Raw genomic sequence first — 17,685 nt, 5'->3', positions numbered from 1 at the left:
AGGGGAGAAATGGGGGGCTCGATGGAGGCCCCGATACGGGGGAACCATCGGTTTGTCCCAGGGAGCATTGATGGTGGATTTCTGGGCTGGCACAGGGCAGGGGCTAGGAGGTTGAGGGACCTGTTTGTGGAAGGGAGATTCGCGAGCTTGGGGGAGTTAGAGGGGAAGTTTGGGCTCCCCCCGGGGAACATGTTTCGGTACATGCAGGTGAGGGCGTTTGCCAGGCGGCAGATGGAGGGTTTCCCTTTGCTGCCCCCACGCGGGGTACGGGACAGGGTGCTCTCGGGGTTGTGGGTTGGAGGAGGGAGGATTTCGGACATATACCGGGTAATGCAGGACGTAGATGAGGCCTCGGTGGAGGAACTGAAGGGTAAATGGGAAGAGGAGCTGGGTGAGGAGATTGAGGAGGGGACGTGGGCGGATGCCCTGGAGAGAGTGAATTCCTCCTCTTCCTATGCGAGGCTCAGCCTCATAAAGTTCAAGGTGCTGCATAGGGCCCACATGACTGGGTCGAGGATGAGTAGGTTTTTCGGGGGCGAGGATAGGTGTTCGGGGGCCCACTTCCTCAGCTCCTCGAGGCCTCCGCCACGGCTGGCTCTGATGTTCAGCAGGGAGGGTCAAAGGGCAGAAGAGCAATAGTCATCGGGGACTCTATAGTCAGGGGCACAGATAGGCACATCTGTGGACGTGAAAGAGACTCCAGGATGGTATGTTGCCTCCCTGGTGCCAGGGTCCAGGATGTCTCTGAGTGGGTAGCGGGCATCCTGAAGGGGGAGGGCAAACAGTCAAAGGTATGTGGAATTGCGGATAGCGATGAGGACTGTCAGAGGATACAGCAGGATTTAGATCGTTTGGAGACTTGAACGGAGAGATATCAGATGGAGTTTAATCCGGACAAATGTGAGGTAATGCATTTTGGAAGGTCTAATGCAGGTAGGGAATATACACTGAATGGTAGAACTCTCAAGAGTATTGAAAGTCAGAGAGATCTAGGTGTACAGGTCCACAGGTCACTGAAAGGGGCAACACAGGTGGAGAAGGTAGTCAAGAAGGCATACGGCATGCTTGCCTTCATTGGCCGGGGCATTGAGTATAAGCATTGGCAAGCCATGTTGCAGCTGTACAGAACCTTAGTTAGACCACACTTGGAGTATAGTGTTCAATTCTGGTCGCCACACTACCAGAAGGATGTGGAGGCTTTAAAGAGGGTGCAGAAGAGATTTACCAGGATGTTGCCTGGTATGGAGGGCATTAGCTATGAGGAGAGGTTGAAAAACTCGGTTTGTTCTCACTGGAACGACGGAGGTTGAGAGGCGACCTGATAGAGGTCTACAAAGTTATGAGGGGCATAGACAGAGTGGATAGTCAGAGGCTTTTTCCCAGGGTAGAGGGGTCAATTACTAGGGGGCATAGGTTTAAGGTGCGAGGGGCAAGGTTTAGAGGAGATGTGCGAGGCAAGTTTTTTACACAGAGGGTAGTGGGTGCCTGGAACTCGCTGCCGGAGGAGGTGGTGGAAGCAGGGACGATAGTGACATTTAAGGGGCATCTTGACAAATACATGAATAGGATGGGAATAGAGGGATATGGACCCAGGAAGTGTAGAAGATTTTAGTTTAGACGGGCAGCATGGTCGGCACAGGCTGGGAGGGCCGAAGGGCCTGTTCCTGTGCTGTACTTTTCTTTGTTTTTCTTTTTAAATGGAAGCTGTTCATGATTCTGCCAGTTACACCTACACTTCTGTGGCACGGTGACACAGTGGTTAGCACTGCTGCCTCACAGCGCTGGGGACCTGGGATCGCACGGTGACACAGTGGTTAGCACTGCTGCCTCACAGCACCACAAATGTTGGGTGGGGTTACGGGGATGGGGTGGAGACGTGAGTTTAAGTTGGGGCTCTTTCCAGGGGCCGTTGCAGTCTCGATGGGCTGAATGGCCCCCTTCTGCACTGTGGATTCTATGATTCTATCACTCTCTTTTGTCATTTAATCTCTCCTGCCTTCCACCTTATCAGAGATCTTCCTTTTATTCTCCTTATCCTCCTCACCCCATTCACTAAACCCGATTACATTTCTAACTTTTCCAGTTCTGATGACTCATTCCGTTTCTCTCCAGAGCTACTGCCAGACTTGCCGAGTATTTGCTGGGTTTTGTAATCTGTCCTTTACTTGGCAGCAGCTGCTCTGATAGGTGGAGGCAGAAGCACGATTAATAACTGCATCTTTTATTAAAATTTAGATTACCCAATTATTTTTTCCAATTAAGGGGCAGTTTAGTGTGTTCGATTTACCTGCCTTGCACATCTTTGGGTTGTGGGGGCGAAACCCACGCAGACACGGGGAGAATGTGCAATATCACACGGACAGTGACCCAGAGCCGGGATCGAACCTGGGATCTCAGCGCCGTGAGGCGGTTGTGCTAACCACTAGGTCACCATGCTGCCCTAATAACTGCATCTTTAGGGCTCCTGTGCACACGCACACAAGACACCATCATAACTCCATAATTGAATCTCTCCAGTTTTTTGCCCTGACACAGGATCTGTTCAAACTCAATAAATGGTATCCTATGGGAGTGTGACAAAGGGAAACTCCCTCATTATTCTTGCGGTATCTGTAGACTGTGACATGGTTGATTATACCACTCACCCCCTCCTCCAACTGCTCTCCACCATTTTCCAACGGTGGGATTGCATTTACATCAGAATTAGGAGCAGAAATGGGCAATTCAGCCCCTCGAGCCTGCTCCGCCAGTCAATCAGATCATGGCTCAATCAGATCCCCTCTCATCCTTCCAAACTCCAGCGAGTATAAGCCCAAACTGTTTAATCTCTCCTCGTACGTCAATCCTTTCATCCCCGGAATCAATCTGGTGAACTTCCTCTGAACTGCCTCCAATGTCACCACATCCTTCCTCAAATAAGGAGACCAAAACTGGACACAATACTCCAGATGTGGCCTCACCAACACCCTATACAATTGCAACACTTCTCTTTTATACTCCAGCCCTTTTGCAATAAATGCTAACATTTCATTTGTCTTTTTAATTACACTGTACCTGCATAGACTTTCTGCGATTCATAGAATTTACAGTGCAGAAGGAGGCCATTCGGCCCATCAAGTCTGCACCGGCTCCTGGAAAGAGCGCCCTACCCAAGGTTAACACCTCCACCCTATTACCATAACCCAGTAACCCCACCCACCACTAAGGGAAATTTTGGACACTAAGGGCAATTTATCATGGCCCATCCACCTAACCTGCACATCTTTGGACTGTGGGAGGAAACCGGAGCACCCGGAGGAAACCCACACACACACGGGAAGGATGTGCAGACTCCACACAGACAAGTGACCCAAGCCGGAATCGAACCTGGGACCCTGGAGCTGTGAAGCGATTGTGCTATCCACAATGCTACCGTGCTGCCACAAACTGTCATGAACACAGACTCTCAAATCTCTCTGCCCAGACACATTTTGAATCTGCTTTTCGAATTTCGATAATAATTTGCCTATTTTTTCGGTCCAAATGGATAATCTGACACTGATCCACATTAAACTCCATCTGCCACATTTGGCTCAATCTCCGAGCCTATCTATATCCATCTGTATCTCCTCTTCACTGCCTGCTTTGCCACCTATTTTAGTATCAGCCGCACATTTTGCTTATGTTACACTCTGTCCCTGCTCATTGATATAGATTGTAAACAGTTCAGGTCTGAGGACTGACCCCTGCGGCACCCCCGCTAGTTATAGTTCACCAGCCAGAGAAGGACCCATTTATCCCAATCCTCAATCCAATCTAGTACTCTACCCCCAATCCCCTGCAATCTCACCTTCTGGATCAGTCTTTTATGCGGCACCTTGTCAAATGCCTTCTTGAAGTCTAGATATACCACATCCACAGGTTCCCCATTATCCACGTTGCTTGTATGTCCTCAAAGAACTCGAGCAACTTTGTCAAGCATGACTTACCCTCCATAAAACCATGCTGACAATGCTGGATTGAGCTTTGTCTTTCCAAATGTTGTTATCTCCTCCTTAATGATTGATTCCAGCAACTTCCCCACCACAGAGGTCAAGTTAACCGGTCGATAGTTTCCTACTTTTTGCCTCTCCCTTTTTGAATAGGGGTGTCACATTAGCGTGTTTCCAATCCACCAGGGCCTTTCCAGAATCCAGGGAATTCTGAAATATAACCAATGCATGGGCAGCAAGGTAGCACAGTGGGTAGCACTGTTAGTTCACAGCTCCGAGGTCCCAGGTTCAATTCCCGGCTTGGGTCACTGTCTGTGGGGAGTCTGCATGTTCTCCCTGTGTCTGCGTGGGTTTCCTCCGGGTACTCCGGTTTCCTCCTTAAAGACGTGCTGTTAGGTGAAATGGACATTCTGAATTCTCCCTCTGTGTACCCGAACAGGTGCCGGAATGTGGCGACTAGGGGCTTTTCACAGTAACTTCATTGCAGTGTTAATGTCAGCCTACGTATGACAATAAAGATTATTATCCACTGTCTCTGCTGCCACCTCCTTTAATACCCTAGGATGGTGGCCGCCAGGTCCTGCAGACTTATCTGCCTTTAGTCCCATTGGTTCATTCAATACCCTCCCTGCACCAGGTTTCTCTGTATTTATTGTCATTTTTATTATCTTCTACCGTGAAGACAGAGGCAAAATATTGGTTCAGTGCCTCCCCCATCTCTGTGATCCCCATTACCCCACGAGTATCGCCCCCTGAAGGGCCAACATTTACTTTAGCTAGTCTCTTCTTCCTGATATACTTATTGTAGGAGCGTTTTCAGAGACTGAGTATTGAGCTGGCTTTTATGGGGGGGATTTCTGTCATATTATTTCTGTCTGTCTGTCTGTCTTAGGATTGTGGTCCAGTTAGCGAGCTTAAATCCCATCATACATGGCGGTGGCTACTTTCAGCAAGAGTTTAAATGCTTGTTGCTGCTATGTTCTAAGAATACATGTTTAATAGTTAATAATGATCACTGGGTATACTTTCGATGATTGTATCAATCCTCAATAAACTAACCTATGTAGAGCTATTCTAGTGTTATCCTAGTTATCCAGTTTTTAGGGGTCTCATCTCAGGACCGCCCCCTTCACTTACAGAAGCTTTTGGGATAAGTGTTTATGTTTTCTGCTAGTTTCCTTTCATAGTTCAACTTCGCTCTTTTGATTTTATTTTAAGTAGCCTTTTGCTGAACCTTAAATAATCGCTTCTTTTTTTTATTGTCACAAGTAGGCTGACATTAACACTGCAATGAAGTTACTGTGAAAAGCCCCTAGTCGCCACATTCCGGCGCCTGTTCGGGTACACAGAGGGAGAATTCAGAATGTCCAATCCACCCAACAGCACGTCTTTCGGGACTTGTGGGAGGAAACCGGAGCACCCGGAGCAAACCCACGCAGACACGGGGAGAACATGCAGACTCCCCAATTCTGCAGTTTACCACTAACGTTTGCAGAATGGTATGTCTTAGTTTTGCATGGAAACAGCGAATTGGTGTCAATGGATTTTATTAAGTCAGATGTGATGATCATCGGGATTGTAGAGTTCGCTCATCAGCCGATAGATGTAGGAGGGAGCGTTTCCCCCGATGTTAGAGATGAACAAGGTAATGAGCTCAGGAGGAACATAATCGAAGACAGGGCAGTGAGCGCTCACTTTGCAGAGAATCTCACCTGCAAGAAAGAAACAACAGTTAGACTGTCACTGGCATACTGATTGGGTCATCATTAAGAGGAGAGACGGGCACACACCTACACGGGATCCGAGGTAGAGAGAGAGAGATTTGTGGACGACAAAATCGGGGCTGGCACTGCTTTCGCGATGCTTCGCCCCGGAAAAGCGGCGTACTCGAAGAGCACGCTACACGGCGTATCCACGGAATCAGGCCATTGGCTGCGACCCGTCCCACGATGCTTCGCCCCCGATTGGCCGAGTTCCCGACGGCGTGGGACACGTGTGGTCTCACCGTTGAGAATGCAGCATGGCGGCTGCGGACTCAGTCCAGCACCGCCACAGTCGGGAGGGGGGGGGCGATCCGCGGGGGGCTTCAATCCGCGGGCAGGGGGGGGGGGGCAATCCGCGGGCGAGGGGGGGGGGCAATCCGCGGGCAGGGGGGGGGGGGGCAATCCGCGGGCGGGGGGGGGGGCAATCCGCGGGCAGGGGAGCCGATCTGCGGGCGGGGGGGCCGATCCGCGGGCGGGAGAGCCGATCTGCAGCATGGGTTCATAAAGGGCAGGTCGTGCACAACTAATTTAGTGGAATTTTTTGAGGACATTACCAGTGCAGTAGATAACGGGGAGCCAATGGATGTGGTATATCTGGATTTCCAGAAAGCCTTTTGTCAATGTGCCACACAAAAGGTTGCTGTATAAGATAAAGATCCATGGCATTAAGGGTAAAGTAGTAGCATGGATAGAGGATTGGTTAATTAATAGAAAGCAAAGAGTGGGGATTAATGGGTGTTTCTCTGGTTGGCAATCAGTAGCTAGTGGTGTCCCTCAGGGATCCGTGTTGGGCCCACAATTGTTCACAATTTACATAGATGATTTGGAGTTGGGGACCAAGGGCAATGTGTCCAAATTTGCAGATGACACTAAGATGAGTGGTAAAGCAAAAAGTGCAGAGGATACTGGAAGTCTGCAGAGGGATTTGGATAGGTTAAGTGAATGGGCTAGGGTCAGGCAGATGGAATACAATGTTGACAAATGTGAGGTTATCCATTTTGGTAGGAATAACAGCAAAAGAGATTATTATTTAAATGATAAAATATTAAAACATGCTGCTGTGCAGAGAGACCTGGGTGTGCTAGTGCATGAGTTGCAAAAAGTTGGTTTACAAGTGCAACAGGAATTTTGTCCTTCATTGCTAGAGGGATGGAGTTTAAGACAAGGGAGGTTATGCTGCAATTGTATAAGGTGTTAGTGAGGCCACACCTGGAGTATGGTGTTCAGTTTTGGTCTCCTTACCTGAGAAAGGACGTACTGGCACTGGAGGGTGTGCAGAGGAGATTCACTAGGTTAGTCCCAGAGCTGAAGGGGTTGGATTACGAGGAGAGGTTGAGTAGACTGGGACTGTACTCATTGGAATTTAGAAGGATGAGGGGGGAATCTTATAGAAAAATATAAAATTATGAAGGGAGAACTAGGGGGCACAGCCTCAAAATAAGGGGAAGTAGATTTAGGACTGAGTTTAGGAGGAACTTCTTCACCCAAAGGGTTGTGAGTCTATGGAATTCCTTGTCCAGTGAAGCAGTTGAGGCTCCTTCATTAAATGTTTTTAAGATAAAGATAGATAGTTTTTTGAAGAATAAAGGGATTAAGGGTTATGGTGTTTGGGCCGGAAAGTGGAGCTGAGTCCACAAAAGATCAGCCATGATCTCATTGAATGGCGGAGCAGGCTCGAGGGGCCAGATGGCCTACTCCTGCTCCTAGTTCTTATGTTAGTTGAAGAGTCAATAACAAGGGGGCAAATTTTAAGGAGAAAGGCAGGAGGTTCAGAGAGGGTTGAGGAAAACAAATTCACCCAGAGGGTGTTGGGAATTTGGAATTCACGGCTTGGGAGGGTCGTGGAGCCTAGAAACCTCACAATCTTTACAAAATACTTGGATGAGCTCTTGAAATGTCAGAACATTCAAGTCTGTGCGTCAAGTGCTCGGAAGTGGGATTAGTGTGGATTTCGAGTAGTTTTGTCAGTGCAGACTCAATGGACCGAATGGCCTCTTCTGTACTGTGTCTCTGCAATTCCCCAGTACACAGACTGCCCTGAACCAAACTCTGTGACCAGGGCACCTACCTTCTGTGAACGGGAGCACCTCCTGCGGTGAAACAAACTTGTGAAATGTGTTCTCCTCATTGGGAAACTGAAAATAAAAAAAAACAGTAACAGCAGCAACACATCAAACAGCAAATACAGCCAGATCCTCCTCCAGCCCTGTCACAGCATCAAACAGCAAATACAGCCAGATCCTCCTCCAGCCCTGTCACAGCATCAAACAGCAAATACAGCCAGAACCTCCTCCAGCCCTGTCACAGCATCAAACAGCAAATACAGCCAGATCCTCCTCCAGCCCTGTCACAGCATCAAACAGCAAATACAGCCAGATCCTCCTCCAGCCCTGTCACAGCATCAAACAGCAAATACAGCCAGATCCTCCTCCAGCCCTGTCACAGCATCAAACAGCAAATACAGCCAGATCCTCCTCCAGCCCTGTCACAGCATCAAACAGCAAATACAGCCAGATCCTCCTCCAGCCCTGTCACAGCATCAAACAGCAAATACAGCCAGATCCTCCTCCAGCCCTGTCACAGCATCAAACAGCAAATACAGCCAGATCCTCCTCCAGTCCAGTAACAGCATCAAACAGCAAATACAGCCAGATCCTCCTCCAGTCCAGTAACAGCATCAAACAGCAAATACAGCCAGATCCTCCTATAGCCCTGTCACAGCATCAAACAGCAAATACAGCCAGATCCTCCTCCAGTCCAGTAACTGCATCAAACAGCAAATACAGCCAGATCCTCCTCCAGCCCTGTCACAGCATCAAACAGCAAATACAGCCAGATCCTCCTCCAGCCCTGTCACAGCATCAAACAGCAAATACAGCCAGATCCTCCTCTAGCCGTCACAGCATCAAACAGCAAATACAGCCAGATCCTCCTCCAGTCCAGTAACAGCATCAAACAGCAAATACAGCCAGATCCTCCTCCAGCCCTGTCACAGCATCAAACAGCAAATACAGCCAGATCCTCCTCCAGCCCTGTCACAGCATCAAACAGCAAATACAGCCAGATCCTCGTCCAGCCCTGTCACAGCATCAAACAGCAAATACAGCCAGATCCTCCTCCAGCCCTGTCACAGCATCAAACAGCAAATACAGCCAGATCCTCCTCCAGCCCTGTCACAGCATCAAACAGCAAATACAGCCAGAACCTCCTCTAGCCCTGTCACAGCATCAAACAGCAAATACACCCAGATCCTCCTCTAGCCCTGTCACAGCATCAAACAGCAAATACAGCCAGATCCCCCTCCAGCCCTGTCACAGCATCAAACAGCAAATACAGCCAGATCCTCCTCCAGCCCTGTCACAGCATCAAACAGCAAATACAGCCAGATCCTCCTCCAGTCCAGTAACAGCATCAAACAGCAAATACAGCCAGATCCTCCTCCAGCCCAGTCACAGCATCAAACAGCAAATACAGCCAGATCCTCCTCCAGCCCTGTCACAGCATCAAACAGCAAATACAGCCAGATCCTCCTCCAGTCCAGTAACAGCATCAAACAGCAAATACAGCCAGATCCTCCTCCAGCCCTGTCACAGCATCAAACAGCAAATACAGCCAGATCCTCCTCCAGCCCTGTCACAGCATCAAACAGCAAATACAGCCAGATCCTCCTCCAGCCCTGTCACAGCATCAAACAGCAAATACAGCCAGATCCTCCTCCAGCCCTGTCACAGCATCAAACAGCAAATACAGCCAGATCCTCCTCCAGCCCTGTCACAGCATCAAACAGCAAATACAGCCAGATCCTCCTCCAGTCCAGTAACAGCATCAAACAGCAAATACAGCCAGATCCTCCTCCAGCCCTGTCACAGCATCAAACAGCAAATACAGCCAGATCCTCCTCCAGCCCTGTCACAGCATCAAACAGCAAATACAGCCAGATCCTCCTCCAGTCCAGTAACAGCATCAAACAGCAAATACAGCCAGATCCTCCTCCAGCCCTGTCACAGCATCAAACAGCAAATACAGCCAGATCCTCCTCCAGTCCAGTAACAGCATCAAACAGCAAATACAGCCAGATCCTTCTCCAGCCCTCTAACAGCATCAAACAGCAAATACAGCCAGATCCTCCTCCAGTCCCGTAACAGCATCAAACAGCAAATACAGCCAGATCCTCCTCCAGCGCTGTCACAGCATCAAACAGCAAATACAGCCAGATCCTCCTCCAGTCCAGTAACAGCAAATACAGCCAGATCCTCCTCCAGCGCTGTCACAGCATCAAACAGCAAATACAGCCAGATCCTCCTCCAGCCCTGTCACAGCATCAAACAGCAAATACAGCCAGATCCCCCTCCAGCCCTGTCACAGCATCAAACAGCAAATACAGCCAGATCCTCCTCCAGCCCTGTAACAGCATCAAACAGCAAATACAGCCAGATCCTCCTCCAGCCCTGTCACAGCATCAAACAGCAAATACAGCCAGATCCTCCTCCAGCCCTGTAACAGCATCAAACAGCAAATACAGCCAGATCCTCCTCCAGTCCAGTAACAGCATCAAACAGCAAATACAGCCAGATCCTCCTCCAGCGCTGTCACAGCATCAAACAGCAAATACAGCCAGATCCCCCTCCAGCCCTGTCACAGCATCAAACAGCAAATACAGCCAGATCCTCCTCCAGCCCTGTCACAGCATCAAACAGCAAATACAGCCAGATCCTCCTCCAGCCCTGTAACAGCATCAAACAGCAAATACAGCCAGATCCTCCTCCAGCCCTGTCACAGCATCAAACAGCAAATACAGCCAGATCCTCCTCCAGCCCTGTCACAGCATCAAACAGCAAATACAGCCAGATCCTCCTCCAGCCCTGTCACAGCATCAAACGGCAAATACAGCCAGATCCTCCTATAGCCCTGTCACAGCATCAAACGGCAAATACAGCCAGATCCTCCTCCAGTCCAGTAACAGCATCAAACAGCAAATACAGCCAGATCCTCCTCCAGTCCTGTCACAGCATCAAACAGCAAATACAGCCAGATCCTCCTCCAGCCCTGTAACAGCATCAAACAGCAAATACAGCCAGATCCTCCTCCAGCCCTGTCACAGCATCAACAGCAAATACAGCCAGATCCTCCTCCAGTCCTGTCACAGCATCAAACAGCAAATACAGCCAGATCCTCCTCCAGCCCTGTCACAGCATCAAACAGCAAATACAGCCAGATCCTCCTCCAGCCCTGTCACAGAATCAAACAGCAAATACACCCAGATCCTCCTCCAGTCCAGTAACAGCATCAAACAGCAAATACAGCCACATCCTCCTCCAGCCCTGTCACAGCATCAAACAGCAAATACAGCCAGATCCTCCTCCAGCCCTGTCACAGCATCAAACAGCAAATACAGCCAGATCCTCCTCCAGCCCTGTCACAGCATCAAGCAGCAAATACAGCCAGATCCCCCTCCAGCCCTGTCACAGCATCAAACAGCAAATACAGCCAGATCCCCCTCCAGCCCTGTCACAGCATCAAACAGCAAATACAGCCAGATCCTCCTCCAGCCCTGTCACAGCATCAAACAGCAAATACAGCCAGATCCCCCTCCAGCCCTGTCACAGCATCAAACAGCAAATACAGCCAGATCCTCCTCCAGCCCTGTCACAGCATCAAACAGCAAATACAGCCAGATCCTCCTCCAGCCCTGTAACAGCATCAAACAGCAAATACAGCCAGATCCTCCTCCAGCCCTGTCACAGCATCAAACAGCAAATACAGCCAGATCCTCCTCCAGCCCTGTCACAGCATCAAACAGCAGATACAGCCAGATCCTCCTCCAGCCCTGTCACAGCATCAAACAGCAAATACAGCCAGATCCTCCTCCAGTCCAGTAACAGCATCAAACAGCAAATACAGCCAGATCCTCCTCTAGCCCTGTCACAGCATCAAACAGCAAATACAGCCAGATCCTCCTCCAGTCCTGTCACAGCATCAAACAGCAAATACAGCCAGATCCTCCTCCAGCCCTGTCACAGCATCAAACAGCAAATACAGCCAGATCCCCCTCCAGCCCTGTCACAGCATCAAACAGCAAATACAGCCAGATCCTCCTCCAGCCCTGTCACAGCATCAAACAGCAAATACAGCCAGATCCTACTCCAGCCCTGTCACAGCATCAAACAGCAAATACAGCCAGATCCTCCTCCAGTCCAGTAACAGCATCAAACAGCAAATACAGCCAGATCCTCCTCCAGTCCAGTAACAGCATCAAACAGCAAATACAGCCAGATCCTCCTCTAGCCCTGTCACAGCATCAAACAGCAAATACAGCCAGATCCTCCTCCAGCCCTGTAACAGCATCAAGCAGCAAATACAGCCAGATCCTCCTCCAGTCCAGTCACAGCATCAAACAGCAAATACAGCCAGATCCTCCTCCAGCCCTGTCACAGCATCAAACAGCAAATACAGCCAGATCCTCCTCCAGCCCTGTCACAGCATCAAACAGCAAATACAGCCAGATCCTTCTCCAGCCCTGTCACAGCATCAAACAGCAAATACAGCCAGATCCTCCTCCAGCCCTGTCACAGCATCAAACAGCAAATACAGCCAGATCCTCCTCCAGTCCAGTAACAGCATCAAACAGCAAATACAGCCAGATCCTCCTCTAGCCCTGTCACAGCATCAAACAGCAAATACAGCCAGATCCTCCTCCAGCCCTGTAACAGCATCAAACAGCAAATACAGCCAGATCCTCCTCCAGCCCTGTCACAGCATCAAACAGCAAATACAGCCAGATCCTCCTCCAGTCCTGTCACAGCATCAAACAGCAAATACAGCCAGACCCTCCTCTAGCCCTGTAACAGCATCAAACAGCAAATACAGCCAGATCCTCCTCCAGCCCTGTCACAGCATCAAACAGCAAATACAGCCAGATCCTCCTCCAGTCCTGTCACAGCATCAAACAGCAAATACAGCCAGATCCTCCTCCAGTCCAGTAACAGCATCAAACAGCAAATACAGCCAGATCCTCCTCCAGTCCAGTAACAGCATCAAACAGCAATACAGCCAGATCCTCCTCCAGTCCAGTCGCAGCATCAAACAGCAAATACAGCCAGATCCTCCTCCAGCCCTGTCACAGCATCAAACAGCAAATACAGCCAGATCCTCCTCCAGTCCAGTAACAGCATCAAACAGCAAATACAGCCAGATCCTCCTCTAGCCCTGTCACAGCATCAAACAGCAAATACAGCCAGATCCTCCTCCAGCCCTGTAACAGCATCAAGCAGCAAATACAGCCAGATCCTCCTCCAGTCCAGTCACAGCATCAAACAGCAAATACAGCCAGATCCTCCTCCAGCCCTGTCACAGCATCAAACAGCAAATACAGCCAGATCCTCCTCCAGCCCTGTCACAGCATCAAACAGCAAATACAGCCAGATCCTTCTCCAGCCCTGTCACAGCATCAAACAGCAAATACAGCCAGATCCTCCTCCAGCCCTGTCACAGCATCAAACAGCAAATACAGCCAGATCCTCCTCCAGTCCAGTAACAGCATCAAACAGCAAATACAGCCAGATCCTCCTCTAGCCCTGTCACAGCATCAAACAGCAAATACAGCCAGATCCTCCTCCAGCCCTGTAACAGCATCAAACAGCAAATACAGCCAGATCCTCCTCCAGCCCTGTCACAGCATCAAACAGCAAATACAGCCAGATCCTCCTCCAGTCCTGTCACAGCATCAAACAGCAAATACAGCCAGACCCTCCTCTAGCCCTGTAACAGCATCAAACAGCAAATACAGCCAGATCCTCCTCCAGCCCTGTCACAGCATCAAACAGCAAATACAGCCAGATCCTCCTCCAGCCCTGTAACAGCATCAAACAGCAAATACAGCCAGATCCTCCTCCAGCCCCGTCACAGCATCAAACAGCAAATACAGCCAGATCCTCCTCCAGCCCTGTAACAGCATCAAACAGCAAATACAGCCAGATCCTCCTCTAGCCCTGTCACAGCATCAAACAGCAAATACACCCAGATCCTCCTCCAGCCCTGTCACAGCATCAAACAGCAAATACAGCCAGATCCTCCTCTAGCCCTGTCACAGCATCAAACAGCAAATACAGCCAGATCCTCCTCCAGCCCTGTCACAGCATCAAACAGCAAATACAGCCAGATCCTCCTCCAGTCCAGTCACAGCATCAAACAGCAAATACAGCCAGATCCTCCTCCAGCCCTGTCACAGCATCAAACAGCAAATACACCCAGATCCTCCTCTAGACCTGTCACAGCATCATGCAGCAAATACAGCCAGATCCTTCTCCAGCCCCGTCACAGAATCAAACAGCAAATACAGCCAGATCCTCCTCCAGTCCAGTAACAGCATCAAACAGCAAATACAGCCAGATCCTCCTCCAGCCCTGTCACAGCATCAAACAGCAAATACAGCCAGATCCTCCTCCAGCCCTGTCACAGCATCAAACAGCAAATACAGCCAGATCCTCCTATAGCCCTGTCACAGCATCAAACAGCAAATACAGCCAGATCCTCCTCCAGCCCTGTCACAGCATCAAACAGCAAATACAGCCAGATCCTCCTCCAGTCCAGTAACAGCATCAAACAGCAAATACAGCCAGATCCTCCTCCAGCCCTGTCACAGCATCAAACAGCAAATACAGCCAGATCCTCCTCCAGCCCTGTCACAGCATCAAACAGCAAATACAGCCAGATCCTCCTCCAGTCCAGTAACAGCATCAAACAGCAAATACACCCAGATCCTCCTCCAGTCCAGTAACAGCATCAAACAGCAAATACAGCCAGATCCTCCTCTAGCCCTGTCACAGCATCAAACAGCAAATACAGCCAGATCCTCCTCCAGTCCAGTAACAGCATCAAACAGCAAATACAGCCAGATCATCCTCTAGCCCTGTCACAGCATCAAACAGCAAATACAGCCAGATCCTCCTCCAGTCCAGTAACAGCATCAAACAGCAAATACAGACAGACCCTCCTCCAGTCCAGTAACAGCATCAAACAGCAAATACAGCCAGATCCTCCTCCAGCCCAGTCACAGCATCAAACAGCAAATACAGCCAGATCCTCCTCCAGCCCTGTCACAGCATCAAACAGCAAATACAGCCAGATCCTCCTCCAGTCCAGTAACAGCATCAAACAGCAAATACAGCCAGATCTTCCTCCAGTCCAGTAACAGCATCAAACAGCAAATACAGCCAGATCCTCCTATAGCCCTGTAACAGCATCAAACAGCAAATACAGCCAAATCCTCCTCTAGCCCTGTCACAGCATCAAACAGCAAATACAGCCAGATCCTCCTATAGCCCTGTAACAGCATCAAACAGCAAATACAGCCAGATCCTCCTCCAGCTCTGTCACAGCATCAAACAGCAAATACAGCCAGATCCTCCTCCAGCCCTGTCCCAGCATCAAACAGCAAATACAGCCAGATCCTCCTCCAGCCCTGTCACAGCATTAAACAGCAAATACAGCCAGATCCTCCTCTCGCCCTGTCACAGCATCAAACAGCAAATACAGCCAGATCCTACTCCAGCCCTGTCACAGCATCAAACAGCAAATACAGCCAGATCCTCCTCCAGCCCTGTGACAGCATCAAACAGCAAATACAGCCAGATCCTCCTCCAGCGCTGTCACAGCATCAAACAGCAAATACAGCCAGATCCTCCTCCAGCCCTGTCACAGCATCAAACAGCAAATACAGCCAGATCCTCCTCCAGTCCTGTCACAGCATCAAACAGCAAATACAGCCAGATCCTCCTCCAGCCCTGTCACAGCATCAAACAGAAAATACAGCCAGATCCTCCTCCAGCCCTGTAACAGCATCAAACAGCAAATACAGCCAGATCCTCCTCCAGCCCTGTCACAGCATCAAACAGCAAATACAGCCAGATCCTCCTCTAGCCCTGTAACAGCATCAAACAGCAAATACAGCCAGATCCTCCTCCAGCCCTGTCACAGCATCAAACAGCAAATACAGCCAGATCCTCCTCCAGCCCTGTCACAGCATCAAACAGCAAATACAGCCAGATCCTCCTCCAGCCCTGTAACAGCATCAAACAGCAAATACAGCCAGATCCTCCTCCAGCCCTGTCACAGCATCAAACAGCAAATACAGCCAGATCCTCCTCCAGCCCTGTCACAGCATCAAACAGCAAATACAGCCAGATCCTCCTCCAGCCCTGTCACAGCATCAAACAGCAAATACAGCCAGATCCTCCGCCAGTCCTGTCACAGCATCAAACAGCAAATACAGCCAGATCCTCCTCTAGCCCTGTCACAGCATCAAACAGCAAATACAGCCAGATCCTCCTTTAGCCCTGTCAGCATCAAACAGCAAATACAGCCAGATCCTCCTCCAGTCCAGTAACAGCATCAAACAGCAAATACAGCCAGATCCTCCTCCAGCTCTGTCACAGCATCAAACAGCAAATACAGCCAGATCCTCCTCCAGTCCTGTCACAGCATCAAACAGCAAATACAGCCAGATCCTCCTCCAGCTCTGTCACAGCATCAAACAGCAAATACAGCCAGATCCTCCTCCAGTCCAGTAACAGCATCAAGCAGCAAATACAGCCAGATCCTCGTCCAGCCCTGTCACAGAATCAAACAGCAAATACAGCCAGATCCTCCTCCAGCCCTGTAACAGCATCAAACAGCAAATACAGCCAGATCCTCCTCCAGCCCTGTCACAGCATCAAACAGCAAATACAGCCAGATCCTCCTATAGCCCTGTCGCAGCATCAAACAGCAAATACAGCCAGATCCTCCTCCAGTCCAGTAACAGCATCAAACAGCAAATACAGCCAGATCCTCCTCTAGCCCTGTCACAGCATCAAACAGCAAATACAGCCAGATCCTCCTCTAGCCCTGTCACAGCATCAAACAGCAAATACACCCAGATCCTCCTCCAGCCCTGTCACAGAATCAAACAGCAAATACAGCCAGATCCTCCTCCAGCCCTGTGACAGCATCAAACAGCAAATACAGCCAGATCCTCCTCCAGCCCTGTAACAGCATCAAACAGCAAATACAGCCAGATCCTCCTCCAGCCCTGTAACAGCATCAAACAGCAAATACAGCCAGATCCTCCTCCAGCCCTGTCACAGCATCAAACAGCAAATACAGCCAGATCCTCCTCCAGCCCTGTCACAGCATCAAGCAGCAAATACAGCCAGATCCTCCTCCAGCCCTGTCACAGCATCAAACAGCAAATACAGCCAGATCCTTCTCCAGCCCTGTCACAGCATCAAACAGCAAATACAGCCAGATCCTCCTCCAGCCCTGTCACAGCATCAAACAGCAAATACAGCCAGATCCTCCTCCAGCCCTGTCACAGCATCAAACAGCAAATACAGCCAGATCCTCCTCCAGCCCTGTCACAGCATCAAACAGCAAATACAGCCAGATCCTCCTCCAGCCCTGTCACAGCATCAAACAGCAAATACAGCCAGATCCTCCTCTAGCCCTGACACAGCATCAAACAGCAAATACAGCCAGATCCTCCTCCAGCCCTGTCACAGCATCAAACAGCAAATACAGCCAAATCCTCCTCTAGCCCTGTCACAGCATCAAACAGCAAATACAGCCAGATCCTCCTCCAGCCCTGTAACAGCATCAAGCAGCAAATACAGCCAGATCCTCGTCCAGCCCTGTCACAGCATCAAACAGCAAATACAGCCAGATCCTCCTCCAGCCCTGTAACAGCATCAAACAGCAAATACAGCCAGATCCTCGTGCAGCCCTGTCACAGCATCAAACAGCAAATACAGCCAGATCCTCCTTCAGCCGTCACAGCATCAAACAGCAAATACAGCCAGATCCCCCTCCAGCCCTGTCACAGCATCAAACAGCAAATACAGCCAGATCCTCCTCCAGTCCAGTAACAGCATCAAACAGCAAATACAGCCAGATCCTCCTCCAGCCCTGTCACAGCA

At 49.9% G+C, this 17,685-nt stretch overlaps 1 protein-coding gene across 1 annotated transcript in view; it reads right to left on the bottom strand.

Moving 5' to 3' along the window:
* Positions 1-5,501: 5,501 nt before the first annotated feature.
* The window catches only part of eif2b2 (eukaryotic translation initiation factor 2B, subunit 2 beta), a 30,619-nt gene continuing 18,435 nt past the window's right edge, over positions 5,502-17,685 (bottom strand). Inside the window, exons 7-8 of the mRNA XM_038821629.1 lie at positions 7,803-7,869; positions 5,502-5,683 (exon numbers count right to left, since the gene is read on the bottom strand). Coding sequence (XP_038677557.1) covers positions 5,526-5,683; positions 7,803-7,869 — 225 coding nt within the window. The 3' untranslated portion in view covers positions 5,502-5,525. The remainder of the gene's footprint in view (positions 5,684-7,802; positions 7,870-17,685) is intronic.

The sequence above is a fragment of the Scyliorhinus canicula genome, chromosome 2 (assembly GCF_902713615.1).
Source record: "Scyliorhinus canicula chromosome 2, sScyCan1.1, whole genome shotgun sequence".
Classification (NCBI taxonomy): domain Eukaryota; kingdom Metazoa; phylum Chordata; class Chondrichthyes; order Carcharhiniformes; family Scyliorhinidae; genus Scyliorhinus; species Scyliorhinus canicula.
This window is presented reverse-complemented; position numbering and strand designations above follow the sequence as displayed.